The 19,268-nt window shown below is 40.5% G+C and overlaps 1 protein-coding gene across 12 annotated transcripts in view; it reads right to left on the bottom strand.

The window, feature by feature from the left end:
- The window catches only part of LOC117402834 (baculoviral IAP repeat-containing protein 6), a 183,476-nt gene that overhangs the window by 91,660 nt on the left and 72,548 nt on the right, over positions 1 to 19,268 (bottom strand). For 7 of the 12 annotated variants that reach the window (XM_059023827.1, XM_059023836.1, XM_059023828.1 and 4 more), the window contains exons 43-58: positions 18,900 to 19,026; positions 18,573 to 18,683; positions 18,011 to 18,144; positions 16,063 to 16,190; positions 15,028 to 15,581; positions 14,402 to 14,577; positions 13,968 to 14,064; positions 13,635 to 13,829; positions 9,256 to 9,456; positions 8,610 to 8,889; positions 8,107 to 8,363; positions 5,314 to 5,422; positions 4,752 to 4,973; positions 3,814 to 4,597; positions 2,746 to 2,889; positions 1,327 to 1,392 (exon numbers count right to left, since the gene is read on the bottom strand). In XM_059023827.1, the coding sequence (XP_058879810.1) occupies positions 1,327 to 1,392; positions 2,746 to 2,889; positions 3,814 to 4,597; positions 4,752 to 4,973; positions 5,314 to 5,422; positions 8,107 to 8,363; positions 8,610 to 8,889; positions 9,256 to 9,456; positions 13,635 to 13,829; positions 13,968 to 14,064; positions 14,402 to 14,577; positions 15,028 to 15,581; positions 16,063 to 16,190; positions 18,011 to 18,144; positions 18,573 to 18,683; positions 18,900 to 19,026 (3,585 nt within the window). The remainder of the gene's footprint in view (positions 1 to 1,326; positions 1,393 to 2,745; positions 2,890 to 3,813; positions 4,598 to 4,751; positions 4,974 to 5,313; positions 5,423 to 8,106; positions 8,364 to 8,609; positions 8,890 to 9,255; positions 9,457 to 13,634; positions 13,830 to 13,967; positions 14,065 to 14,401; positions 14,578 to 15,027; positions 15,582 to 16,062; positions 16,191 to 18,010; positions 18,145 to 18,572; positions 18,684 to 18,899; positions 19,027 to 19,268) is intronic. The other 5 variants (XM_059023834.1, XM_059023835.1, XM_059023837.1 and 2 more) reach the window with 2 other exon arrangements.

The raw sequence follows: 19,268 nt of genomic DNA, 5'->3' as shown, positions 1-19,268 counted from the left end.
CCCTGCCGATGAAAAGCATCCCCATAACATTATGCTGCCTCCACCATGCTTCTCAGGCTGATGAGCAGTGTTGGCTTTGCGCCACACATAGCGTTTTGCGCTAAGGCCAAAAAGTTCAAATTTGGTCTCATCAAGACCAGAGAACCTTTTTCCACATGTTTGCTGTGTCTCCCACATGCCTTTTGGCAAAATCCAAACAGGATTTGATATGTTTTTTTTTCAGCAATGGCTTTCTTCTCGCCACTCTTCCATAAAGCCCAGCTTTGTGGAACGTCTGGGTTATAGTTGTCCAATGGACGGTTTCTCCCATCTCCAGCTCCTTCAGAGTTACCATTGGCCTCTTGGTTGCTTCTCTGACTAATGCCCTCCTTACCTGGTCACTGAGTTTTGGTGGACGGCCTTCTCTAGGCAGAGTCGCGGTTGTGCCATATTCTTTCCATTATTTAATAATGGATTTAACGGTGCTCTGGGGGAGGTTCAAAGTTTGGGATATTGTTTTATAACCCAACCCTGATTGGTGCTTCTCCAGAACTTTATCCCGGACTTGTTTTGCTAGCTCCTTGGTCTTCATGATGCTGTTTGTTCAGATATGCTCTCTAACAAACTCCTTCCAGAAACAGGTATATTTAATCTGAGATCATGTGACACTTTAATTGCACATAGGTGGACTCCATTCAACTAATTATGTGACTTCTGAAGGCAATTGGTTGCACCAGAGCTTATTTAGGTGTGTCGCAGCAAAGGGGGTGAATACTTATGCAATCAAGAGTTTTCAGTTTTTTATTTGTAAATAATTTTGAAAAATATGTAGATTTTTTTCCCCACTTCGACATTATGGACTATTTTGTGTAGATGTGTAATTCCAGTTTGTAACACTACAAAATGTGGAAAAGTCCAAGGGGGTGAATACTTATGCAAGACACTGTACATTCAAATCAGCGATTTCTGGCATTGACCGAAAAAAATAACCATTTCGCTATTTAAACATGACCAAATTTGGAAAGACATAAATGAAATGTTTTTTCGGTGTTTGAGAAAATTATTTTGCTCAAATTGCGAAATGTAAAATACAGACTAAGAAAAGATTGAAGCAGAAGACAAAAACATCTGCATCGGTCTTTGTATGAAGTGATTTAAACAAATTGTGAATTGGAAAATGACAATCAAAGAGCAAATCGGAGAAAATAGAAAGCTGCATCGGTCTTTGTGCAAAGCTATTTACACATTGCGAAATGAACAGGAAAACAACAAAACATAGAAGCAAAAGACAGTTTCTTCAGTCTTTGTGTAGTATTGTTAATATTTGTTTATTTGGAGACGCCTTACCTTTGTTAATGCATTGACAGTTCCTGTGGACATTTTGAAAATGCTGCTGCTTCGATTCCCAGGGTCCTAGCGTAACACCAGAAACTTCTAATTGAATATGATCGTATTCTACAGGTGAAATCACATTCATGGCCTGGATGTGCCACCACAAGTTAATTTAAAATGTTGTGCATTTCTCTTCAAAATAAAATAGATTGCAGAGCGGCACAAACGGGGATTCGCACGGTATGCCAGTAAATACGAATGCCCGTTTGTGCCACTCTGCAATCTATTTTATTTTGAAGAGAAATGCACAACCTTTTAAATTATGCCCAACTTGTCTTACATGAATAAATCAAACATGTTTTAATAATAATAGAAAGAGTTGAAGTGGTGGCTAAACACAAATGTGCATTACAGGGTTAACCAATGACGCATGTCTCATAAATACAATTTGCATATTTATGTCAGCGTGGCAACGCAGACATGCTGTTCTAGGTTTGGGATCTTTCTCCTTCTACTTCATTCTCATTTCCGTCGAAACTTGCTTCTAGTCCTGTAGCTTTGATGCTATCAACGTGAAAATTTACAGGTTAGGTAGCTACAGTATGTCTGGGGTGTGCTTGTGATTTGTTTATGGATCTGTTGAACAGATCAGCTGTTACAGGGGGATTTCTGTAAGCCTCATTGAAATCTTTGTGGAGACCCTCTGAGTTCACACATGCGCATCAGGAACGACTGATGTCACAATTCGCATCACCTGATTAGCTTTCAGTTACAGTTACTCGCCTATTTACTCAACGTGAAATTCTGTACATTTCCAACAAAAATATAACGAGTAAGATCGATTGAATCTCACAATCGAATGTATTACATTCTTTAAGCTTCATGTAATTACATTCATTGTAGACTAGATTATTATTATTATTTTTTTTTACATTTGCCGTTTACATTTCTATCTATCTATCTATCATTATTATTTATTTCTTAGCAGACACCCTTATCCAGGGCGACTTACAATTGTTACAAGATATCACATTATTTTTACATATAATTACATAGATAGATCTATCTATATACATATTTCAGGGATAAGATTCATGTACATAAAAACCTAATAAAACTCCTAATTAAGGTCACTTCTACAAATTAAATGCCATTTTAAATGGCATGTCCCATCCTGCCCAATAAAAATAATTATTGCAAACCCTGCAGATTCTTGGAAATTGAACGTGGTTTCAAGAAATTGTCACAAAAATAGTTTTAACTCAACTTCACAGCTGTTTTTGCAGAGTAACCCATACATCATAATGTTACATTAGTGCAAAGTCAGGGTCTGTGTAACCAGTCCATAGTGATGGAGTAAATGTGAGATTTACTGGGATTAACCTGTAATTCCACAAAGTAGTCAATTACTGAGATACAGTAAGAAGTACTCACCGGACAGGGAGACTGCAAGAAGACAGTGACCTTCTCATCCTCCAGCATTAGTTGCAAGAAGAGCCTTCGGATAAACCCAGATATATTCCCGGATGTGGGCACGTTTCCTCGCTGGGGTGCTGACTGGAACAGCTCGCAAAGCACCTGTGATAAAACAGTGGGATTACAACCTGGCTACCCTAATTTGTACAATACAAGGTACTGTACTGCTAAAATCACTAGTAAAAACAATCTAGGAATGTAAAAAACAAACCAAAAACACACATTGTACCTTTTTTTGGTACAATGGGCTTCGCTTTCCCTTGTATTTCTGCCAGTATTGCCATTCAGTCAAAAGCCAATAGTGCAGAATTTGTGGTGGTTATATAAATGGATTCAGGGATGCAAATAAGACTCCCATTGCATAACAGTTTCCATTCCTGGTTTTACTATAAGTTTAATAAGACATACCTGGGCTTGCTACCTATCCACTGTGGCTAATCAAGCTTGTAGCAAAACCTAGCATGGGTGAAACTGCTATATAATAGGTCTTATTTCCATCCCTGTGGATCTGTCCATTGGGAGCCAAGTTAAACTCATTAAATTTCACCCAGCATATCTCCAATTATCTTTTGCTAATAAGCACAAGTTAACCCTATGAAAATAAAAAAAATTCTCAAAAATAAAAGGAAACCAAGAAAGCCCTTAAGGAAAGACATTTGTTTAAGAATTCAGTGCATTGCCATCAGCAGCTGCTTACAACTTTTAAGAAATAACACATTGTATACGATTGCTTATACAAAGACATCCTGACAAGCTACTTTTTTGGCAAGTCATCCTGTAAAAATGGTTCTCCGAGTTATCACTACAGCCCAGTGGCATCACCCGAGGACTAGGAGGCAGGAGATCCACATTTTCTAATCCTGGCTTAATCTCTCATTTACTGTGTGGCCCTGGTGGGGGAGATCCTCATGCCTCAGTACCTTTCAGCTCTAATACAAACATATTAGTTAAGCTACCCTACTTAACAACAGTTTAATTTAAAAAATGCAAAATATTCCTCCTGGAATAAAATAAAGTTTGACTAACCTGAGCCATCAACCTTTGATTACAAGGATGACAGGAGATGCACTGTAAGAAGAATGCCACTGTTGCATTCTCAGTAGCTGTTCTTTGCTGGGTAGTCAGACCGTTCCCACTCATCGAAGATGCCAGAGAATATCTGGAGCCTGAGGGTTGGGCTCTGGCCTGATGGCCTCCTGCACTGGCACTGGAGTGGCAGAGCAGGAACAGGAGTGCTGTCCACAGGGGGTTTACCTCTGGCCCACCCAGCCAGTCTTTCATTGCGTGGCTGTTCCCGACATCAGTCAGGAACCGGAGCACCGGAGCCACCAAGTCCGCAGTCAGGGGCACTTTGTTAGCCGGGTGCTGCGGGGGGTGTTGCCTCCTGTTTCTATCTGCAGGAACCTCCACAGAAGGCACTGAGAAATCAGAATTGGACAGGAGGTCAAAACAGAAGCTGGCCAAGCTTCTCACAAGCAAGGAGGGCAGGCCAGAGTCTAACAATTGCTTTATAGCTTCCGGGGACTGAGAGGCAGCCGCTAAGGTGGCCAGGTAGGATTCGGTGAGTGTGATAGGGGCCTGTGCATTCTTGGAGTCATCCGTCAGCCCAGCACTCAGGTCCTGCTTTTTACTGTCATCAGTCATGGAGAGACGGTGCTGGCTCTGCACAGGCAGGGTTGTGATGCCCATCCAGGCCATCAATAAGGAGAAGTAGTTGGGGTGGATGTGGCACATAGAGCACAGCAAACTGTCCACAGCTTTCTTCAGCACCATGTTGCATGGGAGGGACATGGACCAGTTGTATAACAACCTGCAAGAGAGAAGAGATTTTCAGAAAAGTGTCACCTCATGGCTAAGCATTTGCAAACTACTACTGCAACTGGTGCTTTCATGGAGGTCAAGAACTGAGATGAGCTGTACTATATTGTTCATAAATAATCTGTTTGTTAAACCATAGCACTTACTCAAATAGGTCCCTGTTTAGCAAAACCGGAAGGTCATAATCCACAGGCAGTTCATAGCTGTGCCACAGGATTGCAGCTACACAGTGCAAATGGGAAGGTGAAGGCATGAGAAGTCCATACTCTCTGGGCGAGCTGTTGGGATTGATGTAACTAATATGGCCACCTCTTTTCAGGGCAGCCACTCTCGATGAATCGTGTACCCACTGAAGCAAAGCCTGAATTCTATGGGAGACAGACATAGATGAAATTAGTCAAATGACATGCCAATATAACAAGAATATAGTTCATAACCAACTGCACCTTTTGCACATTAATTGACATGACCCACTTGGTTTAGATCAAACTAGATCAACGATCATAATCATAATAATAATAATAATAATGGGTCTCAAATGTAATAACCCAGTAATTGCCCGATACACCTTTAATTACAGAAAATGCTAATATTTTCTGTGGGAATAGTAATAAAAAGTGTTTACAATACATTCAGAAACACTATTTGCAAACCTTCCTTTAAATCGTAAGCCCTGTACTGATTGATTTCCAGGAGACAAGATTATACCTGTCCTTGGTACCAGGATCCTGAGTTGTTCCAAGCTGGTAGAGGATATCAATTGTAGAGTCAGAAGAAAGGCCATTTAGTCTTCCAAAGAGCAAGGGACTGTTTAAGTCTATTAAAAAAAAAGGGGGGGGGGGGATCATTACCTAATAATGTCCAATTACTTTTCTCTTTTTGTAATTGAGATTATTTAGTTGAGAATGAATTAATATTTTAGTGATGCTTCATATGTCGGTTGTAAACCGCTGAATTTTATTAAACAGATATCGAATTAAAAATATACTACAGATAGATGGTTTAAGAACATTATTATAAAACTACCAGAAACCTTAATACATATTCAAGAGAAAGTTCTTTAAAGTTGGTTTTGGAGAATTGAGTTATTTAATATTTATTAAACCAAATACAGTAGACGCCTGTTAGTAGCAAAACATGGTAAGAGCAACCGCCGCTTACGAGCACCATTTCCCTGGGAACACTTTCCTTACCATTAAAAATCCACTCTGTAACAGCAACATAGCCGTCGCTTAACAGCAACACTTACAGTATTCACCCCCTTCCAATAATGTCACATTTTGTTGAATTATAAATAATTTATGCACAGTTTTTCAAACAAACTTTTTTTATTCAAAGCTGTAGGAGGAGGTTAAATGTCAGCAAAACTTGCAAAGAAAATGTACAAAATGAAATTTACTGGTTGCATAAGTATTTAGCCCCTTAAGACAGTACTTGGTAGAAGCACCTTCTGCAGCAATTACTGCTATGAGTCTTTTGGATAGGTCTCTACTAGCTTTGCACAGTAGGATGGTGACATTTTTGCCCATTCTTCACAGGAAATTTGCTCCAGTTCTGATAAGTTTGTTGGGGATATGCAATGGACTGCAATTTTCAAGTCTCGCCATAAATTTCCGATTGGATTCAAGTCAGGACTTTGACTGGGCCACTCAAGAACATTAATTATCTTGTTCAATCACTGTGTTTTTGGCTTTGTGCTTCGGGTCATTGTTCTACTGAAATGTGAACTTCCTCCCCAGTTTCAGAGTCTTGGCTCACTCAAACAGGTTTTCCTCAAGGATTTGCCTGTACTTTGCACCATCCATTCTTACCTCTATCCTGACAAGTTTCCCAGTCCCTGATGAAGAGAAGTATCCTCATAACATGATGCTGCCACCACCATGCTTGACAGTTGGGATGGTGCTGACTGGGTGATGTGCATTGTTGGGCTTGCACCAGACGTAACGCTTGGAATTTAGACCGAAAAGTTCAATTTTTGTCTTGTCTGACCACAAAACCTTTTTCCACATGTCTGCAGTATCATCTACATGCCTTTTCGCAAACTCCATACGTGCTTTAAGAGGAGGCTTTTTGAGTAATGGCTTCTTTCTTCCCCCCCGTCCATACAGGCCAGCTTTGTGTAGGGACCGGCTTATTGTTGATGTGTGAACACTGACTCCCATTTCAGACACAGAACTTTGCAGATCTCTCAAGGTTATTGTTGGCTTCAGAGTGACACCCCGAACCAGTTTCCTGTTTGCCCGGCTGCTCAGTTTGGGAGGGTGACCTGATCTGGGTAGTGTCTGGGTGGTATGATGCATCTTCCGCTTCTTAATGATGGACCTCACTGTGCTGAGAGGGATAAACAGCACCTTTGAAATGTTCTTGTACACTTCTCCTGCTCTGTGCCTCTCTACCACTTTATCCCTGACTTGTTTCAAAAACTCCTTGTTCTTCATGGTTGCTTTGTTGGATCACTATGTGAGTTGCAGCTTGAAAGTCTTTATATACCTGAGGGAAATTATCTACAAGTTAAACCACTTTGAGTACACACAGACTGAAACCATTTACACCTGAGTTAATTTAGGGCTGCAGTAGCAAAGGGGTTGAATACTTATGCAACTGAGATTAATCTGTTTTTATCTGTAAATCATACTTATTTATATAATATATACATTTTTTAACTTTATCAATGTGGAGGAGTTTGTGTAGATTCTACACGAGGATGCTCAGGTGCCAACAAAATGTGAAAACTTTGCAGGGGGGTGAATGCTTCTGCAAACCACTATGTCGTTTTGACATCACATCCTCAGCAGTCGCCCTTATCCAGATACCGTAAAACTTTCATTAAATCGCCCACGAATGCACAAAATCTGTACAGTGCACTTATCAGTTTGTTTTACAAGGCAAATTCGTTCTCTGCTTGATCATTCCAGCGTTTACTTCCAGCAATGTGTAAAAAAAAAGAAAACTCCAAAAAACCTGTTTGCTTCGACGTGATGGCAACTAGAAGAAAATACATCTGAATAAGGATCATACAAAAGAATAGACAGAAAAGAGCAAGGGAAGTGAATGTAAATGCTGTACAAAGCTTACTTATTGTATGCTATTACATAGTATCTATTTGTGCAATTGGGCTTTGTTTCCTTCATAATGACAATGATATTTTATCTGTAAACATGTAACCTACATTTAAAAAAGTAAAGAAAATAAATGTACCGGTAGAGGATCAAATCTTTTAGAAATGTTTTAGAAAGTGTCCCAGCTACAAATATACTTGAAAAGAATGTACCATGTACTGTAGCCGTTTTAAGTATCAGAAAAAGCAGGCTGCCTTTGTTCAGACGTCACTCCCCATAACAGCAACCGCCACTTAAAAGCAACAAGCAAAGGGCATTGTTATGTTGCTACTAACGAGCGTCTACTGTAGTACACATCTGCAGACAACTACAGTATGCATCAATAAACAAAAGTAGCAGCTTTAAAATGCTCTTGTTCAGCGTCGATAATGCAAACTAGTACCTGCAGGGTCCGTGCCAGATGCAGCACAATTCCTCAGAAGAATGTCAATCAGTTTGAGTCCTATGCGTGTAGACTGTAGCCCGATCTTCACCAGCACAGCCTCAATGTTGGGTGAGTGCATCCCGCAGTATGGGGACATGAGCAGGGCTGCGCATGTCTGCAAGAGATTGGCAGTGGGGGCTGCTGCACTAGCCATCATGGACTCCAGGTCACCAACGTGAGTCAGGCAGTGGTGGAGAAGCCTCAGCCAGCCGATACTGAAATACAAGGAAAAGATGAAGGAGACCACCCAGGAAAGTCAAAAGAGATTTATCTTTGTGCTGCTCTAAATTGAACTAAGATCTGGTCTGTTCCCATACAACTTCATATTGTAAATTGTGTTTGCATGGTTACTGCTATTACAAGTGGTTACATAGTAATGTTGTACTCATTTTAAATCTGATAATCACAATCACGCTAAAATTACTGTTTTGGATGAACATGAAGGAAACTGAGCTGGGTACCTTGTTTTGGAGACCTGGTCCTCGGAGGGCAGGAAAGGGTTGTTGACGGTGGCGGACGAGGTGTTACCGAAGGCGGTGAGGCCCAGCAGTTTGATCTGGGACAGCCCCAGGGTGCTGGCATCCCGCGGCCGGTGCAGGCGCAGGCACACCGCCGACGCCACCTCTGCCTTCACCAGCTGGATCTTGATGTAGGTGAGGCCGCTGGTGATCACTGGTGTCGACAGGGGCAGCATGTTCACTCCGTCTGCACTGATTTCCACTGACACCGAAGAGGGGCAGGCTGCAAGGGGAAAGCAGTTAGAATGAAACCCTGCACAATTGTACATATTGGATCCTATTTATAATCTTTTGCAGATTCTTTTTTTTTTTTTTTTTTTCCTCAAAGCGATTTTACCAACCTCTCAGCTATACCGGCTTACAAATATCCCACTCCATCTTAAAAAGGTGTTATTACAAAAAGGATGCCAAATGTATCCAGAAATAAACTGGTTCACAGGTTTAAAAACAGTTATCACTCATTGAAACCCTTAAGGTCTTTGTTTGAATCATTGATTCCAAATATGAAGTCATACAGTATAAGTTGGTGTAAGGGAAACTGGAAGAAATTTGCATTATTAGAGGTGCGGCTGACTACAGCAGCACTTACTAGCCAGAGACGCAAGATGAGGCTGGATGTGTATCTCTTTAAGCAGCACGGCCGCAGGGAGATGGATGGTGAGGTCGCACCAAGCCTCTTCTGGCAGGAAGATGTAGGACCAGGCTGCCGAGCGCGCCCTGCGATGGGGCGGAGTAGCCTGTAACAGCACCTCCGCTGGCTGGGCTGTGGGACTGCTGGATGTGATGGTACCTGCAAGAGCAGAACAGAAGACTTCAAGCTTAACTAAACCAACACAAAATTTGGTAGATATGTCACTGAGCACTTTATTGGATCGCACGTTCCCTGAAATGGAAATGTAACCATTACCAAATGGGTATTTACCTCCTAAAGGCCCGAATCCTGAATACCAAAGCTGCTCTTTGAGCCTGTGACGGTCATGGCCTCGCCCCCGAGGGAACAAAAGGACTGTGCTCACCAATCTCGCCATCATTTATCCTTCCAAGCCTGCTGAAATCATGGACGCAGTGCCCTTGAAGGTTAATGGTTACATTTCTATTTTTGGGAACCAGGGTTATGATAATAACCTAATGTTCTCTTTCAAGTACAAAATGTAACCATTACCGAATGTGTGAGTGTATCAAAGCTGTCGCAAGGGCAAGATTGCGGAATGACCGGAATGCTACAAGGCTAAGCCAAAGGTTGCCTTGTGCGTTACCATTCAGAACCCCAGTAATAAGTAGCTAGGGTGAAACAACTGATGGAGTTTCACCTCAATGCCTGTGTTGTAAGGGTCGACTGGGAAGCCGTCTTTAACACTATTTCAAAACCAGTATAATGAGGTTCCACGACATTTAGCCTGCAGAACCTAGTAAAGGTATGGGGAGTAGCCCACACCGCCGCATTGCATATGTCCTTGACAGAATAAAGTCCACGAAGTTGCAAGGACCCTGGCTGAATGGGCCTTCAGCTTTTCTGGAGGGAGCAAGTTGGCCAGCTCATAGGCAGTCTTGACCGTGTCTGCTTTCCATTTGGAGCTGCTGCTTAGACAGGGCTTGACCACAGGACGTTGCCCCATAGCAGACAAAAACTGTTCAAACTGCCTCCAACTTTTTTGTCCTGTCTACATAATACGCCAGGGCCCCAACTGGGCATAGAGTATGGGGCTGTCGCTCCCTGTCAGACTGGAAAGGTGGATGCAAGCCTTCAAATCCACAGACTGGTTGACATGGAAAGCCGAGTCTTCGGCAAGAAGGCAGGATTGGTAACTGAGCGTGACCTTTGTCCTGGCCTCTGTAACAAAATAAGCAGGCTTTAGCAATAGAGAATGCCTGCATCTCACTCACCCGCTTTGCAGAGGTGAGTCAGCAAGAAGCTGCTTTAACACTAGAACCGTCAAGGCAGTCATTTTGACGTTTTTTTAACTTTTAAAATGTAAATTACTCTGAGTGTGTTAAAGATCTGCGGTTGTCTTCTTGATTTTTCCTAAATACATGTATTAAATACCCCAACGGCGTTTGAAAGTCAGAATCGCAAAAATAAAAAAAATGTTATTAGCACTTCGTTAGTACCGCCAAAAGCCGTCACTTTGACTATCACAATACTTGCTTTTATTGTTGTTAATATACAATACGCTACTTTTTATATGTATACAAGCCAGTTCGTTATCTCTACCTCCACTAAGTTTACAGCAGTATGTATTTGAATAGAATATTGCTCTTGAAGTCTAGATACATGTTATCCAAATATCTATTGTAATCTTATCAATTCCTTAGAGAACTGCCATCTGGCATATATAGTCTGCTGACTTATAATATTACTATTACAAAATATTTTCGACAAATCTTGATATTTTTGCGTTTGGTTTGAGAGCAACTACAGATATATTTGCCTTGGCATCAGACATTTGGAACGACTTCACTGAAAACAGCATTGCCTGTTTCAAGCTAAACATAAAGCATTACATGGACAGGCAGCTGTTTCCGACATAAGCACTGTGTCACTGGACACAATACATGTCAGACAAACCTGTCAAATTTGGGATCAAGTTTTGGCTGACAGCGGACCCTACCCCTACCTGTGCAAAGATCAAATTTGCCCAGCTGGTCAGAGACTGGTAACATTCATCCTTTTTCCTAAGTATGGTTACATCAGCCTAAATACCACATTGTTACCCAATGATAATTTTTTTTATTTCACTGTAATTAGTAATAAGTCACGCGTTCTATGTGGTAATGTGGGGGGAAAAAAGCCTTCTGTTATTTTTGTAAATAATTACTTTGTTTTTACAATGTTGTATGTACATATAGCAGTTTACACCTGTTTACACAATATTTCCTTTTCAAATGTTTATTTTATTATAGCTTTTCATTTTTTGAAGTCATGCGTTATATATGTGCTAATTTTGAAAATAAAGCCTTTTATGTTAATTTTTTTCATTTAAATACGGTGTGTCTGCTGTGCAAATGTTAGATATGATGTTCATGAATACATCTTTTAAGCTGTATCTGATAGTTTGTCTCACTTTCATATTGAAGCTGTTTAAAATGTACCAGTCAAAATGACTGCTGCCAACAGTTCTAGGTAGTAGCATAAACCCAGCGGTTCTAGTGTTAAAAGATAGTAATTTCAGCTCAGCTGAATGCAGGGGTTCAAACTGAGGTTTCATGACTGCATTAAGCACCAAGTTTAGCCCCATGCGAGGAACAACGTCCTTCATAGGCTGACGAAGCCGCCAAGCCCCTTTAAAAAATTGCCCTGTGAGGAAGCTAGCACCCGAGAAGACAGAGTCAATCTTGACATGGCATGTTGAAATAGCTGCCAGATGGTCCTTTAACGTGAAGGGGGATTTCCCCTTGTCCAAAAAGGTTCTGCAAAATTACAGTTTAACTGTATAGGGCTACTAAGAGCACCTTGGCCCGGTCCTGCCTGATTTCCTTCAAACACAGCTGGAGCAACGCGAGCGATGGGAAGGTGTAGAACAGATGCCTGGGCCACTGGTGTGCCAAAGCATCTATTCCCAGCGGTTCCCCACCTATTATGGAGAACCAGAGGAGACAGTGGGTTGATTCCTGGGAGGCAAAGAGGTTTATCTCTGCTCTCCTGAACTTCCCCCAGGTGAAAAGGGGGGTCCGCAGCCCATTTCATCATCCTGGGCAGATGAACTGCCCAAAGTGACAGGAGGTTCTCGTGCACCAACAGCAAAGCTTGTGAGCCATGCGATTGATACTGGGTGACTGCAGACCGCCCTGGTGGTTGCGGACCAGGTAAACTGCCTGCAGCCCTAAAAATCTGACGTGGAGCTCTTCAATGGGGGGTTTCACACAGCGCCCCATCCCAGGCTGGATGTGTCCGTGGTGAATACCTCCTCTCTGGTGACACTGCCCAGAGCTACGCCTAGGTGTAGATGGGCCGGTTGTTTCCACCAAGAGAGTGCCCTTAGACAGACAGGCGGTCACAGTTCAACATAGGCTGGAAGACCCTGCGATTGAACCAGGCCTACAGAGGGCGCATATGCAGGAGACACAATATTTGGGTCTGGGAGGCTGTCCGGAATGGTGTGAGCTGGCTCTTCACGACTCACCGTAAGGCCCAACCACTGAAGGCGGCCAGTGACAAGTTCCGTGTGGGCCTCTGCCTGAGGTGGAGACTAGGCATAATAGCCAGTGGTCCAGATAGTTGAGTACTCTGATGCATTTGAGTCTCAATGGGGCCAAATGGCGTCAATGCACTTTGAGGAGGCATGTGGAGCTAGAGAAAGGCCAAATGGTAAGACACTTGGTGTAAAACTAAAAAAAATATATAAGATCCAGCCGGAGCTATGCAGCCTGGGGGGAGAGCACAAAGTCAGTCGACTTATGTTGCTGGATCGCTGGGAAGGAGCGACTCGAGCTGCTGGTTTCATGTGGGGCACAAAGCCGCAGCGCAACTTAACTAGCAACAGGCTGTAGTGCACACAATACACGTAAATATAAAAACTATTACAGCGATTTGTTTAAATTATCACATACAAAATGTGTAAAAACACAGAACATGTGAAATATATACAGATATAAACAACAATTGTACTTATCTGAACAAGGATCTCCATCAGGTCAGTCTTGAAAGGTAAAATGCAGCCAAGATCTGTGAGCAATACTTTAGTTCCTTTGGGGACGGGCCACAACTGCGTCACAGGCTCATAGAGCAGCTTTTGTATATAATATTCCGGATTCGGGTCTTTAGGATGTAAATATCCATTTGGTAATGGTTACATTTCATACTTGAAAGGGAGTCAGATGGGCATGACATCTTTCACCCCCTAATAGGATGATCCCAACAGGGCAAGCTTAAGAAATGCATGTGCTATTCCTTCACTGAATATAAAATATGAAATTACAAAAATCTAAGTTGAAGCCCCCAGAAACCAAAATCCCCCAGATTACACATACCTAATGGTGCAAAGTTGTGAAGTCCTTCTGCATTGTCCGGTTCGGAAGTCAACACTCTTGACTTTAGACTGCCGTCGGCAGACTTGCCTGGTCCAGAGTCCAGGAATTTCATGATGGTTGACACCATACTCCGAGCTGTGTTCACAATTGCTCTGGTGCTGGTCACCATGTTGTTACAGATGAGCTGAACTCCTCCTGGAACACAGAAATCCACACCAATTGGTTAAAAGGACAGAGCAATATAAAACAAACAAACAAAAAAAAACAAACAGTTGAACATTTAACAAGAATGTAAAACAGAAAAAAATAGTTAATTTATTAAATATTACATACCCATGTCATGGAATGCTTTCAGTGCCTCACTTGTGTCCAAGACTCTCAGGATAAACCATAAGAGGGGTTCAGACAGCTGGCATGTCGACAGTGACCCCTGAATACAGAAATATTAAAAAAAAATAGGTTACAGACTAAAGATTATAAGAGTTTGCCATTTAAGGAACATACATATGCTCATTTAAAACCAAAAATAATTGAGCAATTCTCCTGCTATTGATGTTTGCTATTGAATTTTAAAACTAGATCAGGTATAAATGCATGATTTTTTTTTTATTTTTTTAATTTAAACACAACCCAATAATGAAAAGAAAAAATATAAAATCTGCAGACATCTTATAAATAACTTGTGATTTCACTGGATCGGTGACTAATAAACTAGAAAAGTTAATTTGAATGACAAAAAAAAACAAAAACAAGGGAAACATGCTCACCTGTCTTCCCATGTAGCCACATGCCATATACGTGAGAATGGGTTGCAGCATCACTTGAACCGAAGTGGCTTTCTTACTCAGCGTTGTCAGGATAGTGAACAGTCCATCCCCAACTGAGATTGCATCTAATCCACCGTGAAAGTTTTCATGTTTGGTTAGATGCAGTCCACTAGCGCCTTAAAATATGTGCACATAAGACCATTTATGGTGGTAATATTTGAAATGCTATAAGGTGTAGAACAGAGCATCCATACCAGCACTAACATGGATACAAATGTGTCTGTTCCATAACACAAGATAAAACTTTTCTGATGAACATTTCATTAAAACACTGAAACAGTTGCCTGATCTGGATTTGTATAGTTTAACCTCAAATAATTTATTTTAATCCTTTCACACAACAGACACTTAAATGTTAAGTCAGATGCTTATTTTCTGTACAGGGAAAGAAGATCAAAAGCAAGAGAAAATTGACCGCTTCTTATTTGCAGAAATACTTAGTTTTGTTTGATTACTTGAGAACATAACCTTAAGCAGAGCCTGAGTTTGTTTTCTAAAATAAAACAAAATCAGGTCGACGATATACAATTCAAATCAATAAGAAAAAAAAAAAAAAAAACACCCACCTATTATCATGGCCATTGCACTGCTATTGCACTGCCCCAGTGCAGACAGGATCTGACTCATAATTTGCTGGTTGGCCAGTACAAAGTCTGCCACCCCGGCGGCTGGGCCCTGGTTGGCCGAAGTGTCCCCATTGCTCTCCTTACTCCCACAGACCTTCTCCTCATCGGAGGCACTGCTGCCCACAGCTGGCATCCTGGCACTGAACTCTCTGTCGCTGGAAAGGGGCAGCTGCACGAGGATGTTGACCAGCTTGAGCAGGTCGAACATGAGCTGGTCGCGGGTCACCTCCCCACATACTGCTTTAGCATCACCCGGACGGATGATGTTGGCAAAGAGGCCCCCGAAACAAGCGCGCGCACCCACAGTGCTGTCGGAGCCGCTGCGTGACACCACCTTGTCAGAGCAGGTGATATAGTGGTGCACCAGGAAGGTGATGGACTCTATGACAGCGGAAATCGTGCCGACTGACACCACCTCGAAGTTCTGCTCCAGTGTGAACTCCAGCAGCTTGACCTGGGCGTCCAGAGGACCCTGCCCAGACTGGAAAGGCCCCCTAGAAAAAAGATGAGAGAAGATCAAATAAATAACTGAAAAACTACTGAAAGATCCAACAACGTTCTATACCATGAACTTAGTAAATGACATGCACAGTTCTATTATGTGTTGTTTATTATGTATATATTTTTTGGTTTACAGCATTTTTTTTTACATTAAAGCCATCAGTAACTCCATATCCATAATGTCCCAGTTAACAAAAAAAAAAGCAAAACTAAAAAACACACATTACTGCTTAGGTTTATTATGCAACATACTAATGTGAACTAATGCAATGTTAAGCCTTAAAAATTATGCATCTTTGCCACTAGATGTCACTAGATATTTGCACAGCAACCTCTACTCTGTTTTGTGATAGTACAGACAATGCTGCCCCCTTTTGCTGCAAATTTGTAAAACTATTATGCTGAGAAGACAAAATGCTATCTTCTGTAGCCTTTCAATTGACATTTCAACATCCATAATACTACAGAACATACCTCTCTGTTGACAGTATGTGCATAAGCTTCAGTAAGAATTCACTGAACATCTGTGGACAAGTTGAAGAAAGGTGCACTTGCAATCTGGTGAGAAATTCTTGCATAGCTTGTGTGGCTGTTGGCCCAACCTAAAAAAACACAATGACAAATACACACTTAGAATAATTTTTATAGCAGAATATCTTGTACACAGCACACAATTAATTAAAAGGAAGACTGTAGACATTAGCACCTTGCATTACAATTGAATCACTGGGTACCCCTATTATCATCCAAGCTCCTGAAGACACATTCAGTACATGTAATGTCTAAAAAGGCTCAGGTGATGCCACAAAATACTATTTTATGATAACGTACTCCCTACAGCAGGGGTTCCCAAACTGACACAGTCCTGGGTGGGCCACGGGAGCAATGACATTTTATGTACAGTATTTTTTTCTGTTAATAGTGAAAAGCAGGTGCCGGGTGTCCGCTGTAACCGTAGGAAAATAAAGTGTAGCAAGGCAGTATATGCGGACTGTCAATCAAAGCAGAAATTCACAAATAAGAGCTAACAGATTGCCTACATGTATAAGCGGGAAGTAGAGCAAGAGCTCTGATCAATAGGGCAGCGTTAAGGTCATGTGATCACTCTGCTGGCAGATGTAAACAGTGTGTTCAGTAGGCCTATTAATAAAATTACGATATGTCGAATCCTCTGCCAAAGAATAAGTTTTGCAAAGTATAAAAGAACAAAAAAGGCAGCTAGAGGAGTTTTAAAGCATATGTACCGTGGCTCAGTTTTTGAGGTGCTGGAATGGATTTTTTCTTTTGTAGAAACGTTTTCATACTAACTTTTGTACTTGATAAAATTCAATTGGATGCCTATGGTGAATACGTTTTTGTGACTAAGTAGCTATTAACATTTAAAATATTGAGTACTTTGATATATGTTTCAATATTAACAAAATCAAGTTATTAATTAAACTGATAAATCTTGTTACATACCGGTAATTGATTTATTAAAATGTTTGGATATACTGCTATTTTATTGCTTACTGGCTCATTCACAGTCATCTTAAAATAACGCTCAAATTTGTTTTGTTTGAAAATAATAATAATAATAATAATAATAATAATAATAATAATAATAATAATAATAATAATAATAATAATAATAATAATAAACGTTTTTTGACTGATTCAAATTTCGCTGCAGATGGATTTATTTTCAGAAGTGAATGTGATTTTGCAAGTTGTATTTGGTTGTACAGAGGAGTGGCGAAAAAAGTAACTTCTGCAAGGCTCTCGTTTCCTTCTGTATTGTGCACATTCGTCTTTTTTGTGCATGGCAGTTCAGCGTGAGTGGTAACGGCTGGACGTTTTAGTTAAACAGTGTTCAGAAATTAGGATTTCAGAGTTATGTTTTTGTGCACGTTGTACTGGTTTTACTCAAAACATGATTCCTGTTCAGGTATTTATGAATGGGAATAATAAGAGACATGCACTTTTCTTGTTTGGTGACCAAGAAAAATAACATTCAATTATACAAAGGTACCTAATTTAAAGGTTTGATAAAAACATCTGTTTAGTTTTTTCAATTTATTTTATTTACTAAAACTAAAGTGTTTCAAATGTTTTTTTCACTCCGTGCATATTCCATGTGATTTCCATCTTTCACTATATTTATTTAAATGAATAAAGGACAGTTTAGATTAGGTTTATTTATAATGTTACAGGTTTAATTAAACATATAAAATGTTTTTAATTTGACATTTTCCCCAAGGAGTGCTAATAGTGGGCAGCAGTGCCTAATGCAGCTGAACAGGTGGGCCTCAGGTAAAAAAGTTTGGGAACCCCTGCCCTACAGTAAAAGAGAACACAAATTTCCTCCATCAGTATGGTTATGAAACAGCAAAGGAGCACGCAGCGATCCAAAAGAAGAATGAAGGACAAAATGCTCTCAAACCTGTGGGCTGTGCTGACTGGTTCCATGTGGATTTGTTCCTGAAAGGAATCTCACAAGAACGTGAATCAAATTGGGATCCGACACCATCAACTGGGCTGTGCTCTCATGACCCCCCATGGCATTGCTCAGTGCAGCTGAAATAAAATGTATACGATTACATAATCTGATAATTATGAGCAGCAGTGTGCAGTAGTGGTTAGTGCTCTGGACTCTTGACCGGAGGGTCGTGGGTTCAATCCCAGGTGGGGGACACGGCTGCTGTACCCTTTAGCAAGGTACTAGATTGCTCCAGTAAAAACCCAACTGTATAAATGGGTAATTGTATGTAAAAATAATGTGTAAAAAATAATGTAATTGTATGTAAAAATAATGTGATCTTGTAACAATTGTAAGTCGCCCTAGATAAGGGCGTCTGCTAAGAAATAAATAATAATAATAATAATAATAATAATAATAATAATAATCTCCAAATTTATTTTATTTTTATTTTTATTTTTTTTGGGGGGGGGGATTTGAGAAGACATAAGCAAGTCAAGAGATACATTGACTTTAAATAACTCACAATTAAGTTGCATGTTGGTCATGAGAGTCAGGCTATGAAGCACAAGGCACCATGTCCGCAGTGAGGTGTTTGGGTACCAGGCCAGGACTGTCAAAAAGCTAGTTATTGAAGCTGTGGATTGAGAACAAGAAACAATAAAACACAACAGATCACAATATGCATACATATAAAACAAGAAAACAGTTAAAACAAGATTAGAACTAAGTAAATAATAACTGACATACGTTGTTTGACAGAGTAATTTGTCATCCAAGACAGTAATTGTTTTCACACATTGATTTAAAACTTTACAACAGTAACTGGCCTTTAAACCTAGATATTTCTGACCTTGATTGAGCGCAATGGTGGGGACTCTGCTTGCATTAAATAAGAAGACATCAGAGCCACACTCTTCATTTCCCATAGAGCTAGAATTCAAGCTCAAAGTGAGCCACAACTGAAGAAGAGATTCAAGCTAAAAAAAAGGGAATAATAACTCATTAGGGTCTTTATTCAATACAATTTAGAAATCTATGCATTACTAATTTAAATGCTCAAATATAGTTTTGAATATATTTAATGAAAAAACAGGTCAGCTGAATTTAAAAGAAAAACCATTTTGTATTTGAAGTCTAAAGCTGGTGGATGAATGAACAATATTATCAGTTTGTTTTTTTTATTCTTTCAAATTACCAGGTAAAAAAAAAAACGTGTAAA

Source organism: Acipenser ruthenus, chromosome 5, assembly GCF_902713425.1.
Source record: "Acipenser ruthenus chromosome 5, fAciRut3.2 maternal haplotype, whole genome shotgun sequence".
Taxonomy (NCBI): domain Eukaryota; kingdom Metazoa; phylum Chordata; class Actinopteri; order Acipenseriformes; family Acipenseridae; genus Acipenser; species Acipenser ruthenus.
This window is presented reverse-complemented; position numbering and strand designations above follow the sequence as displayed.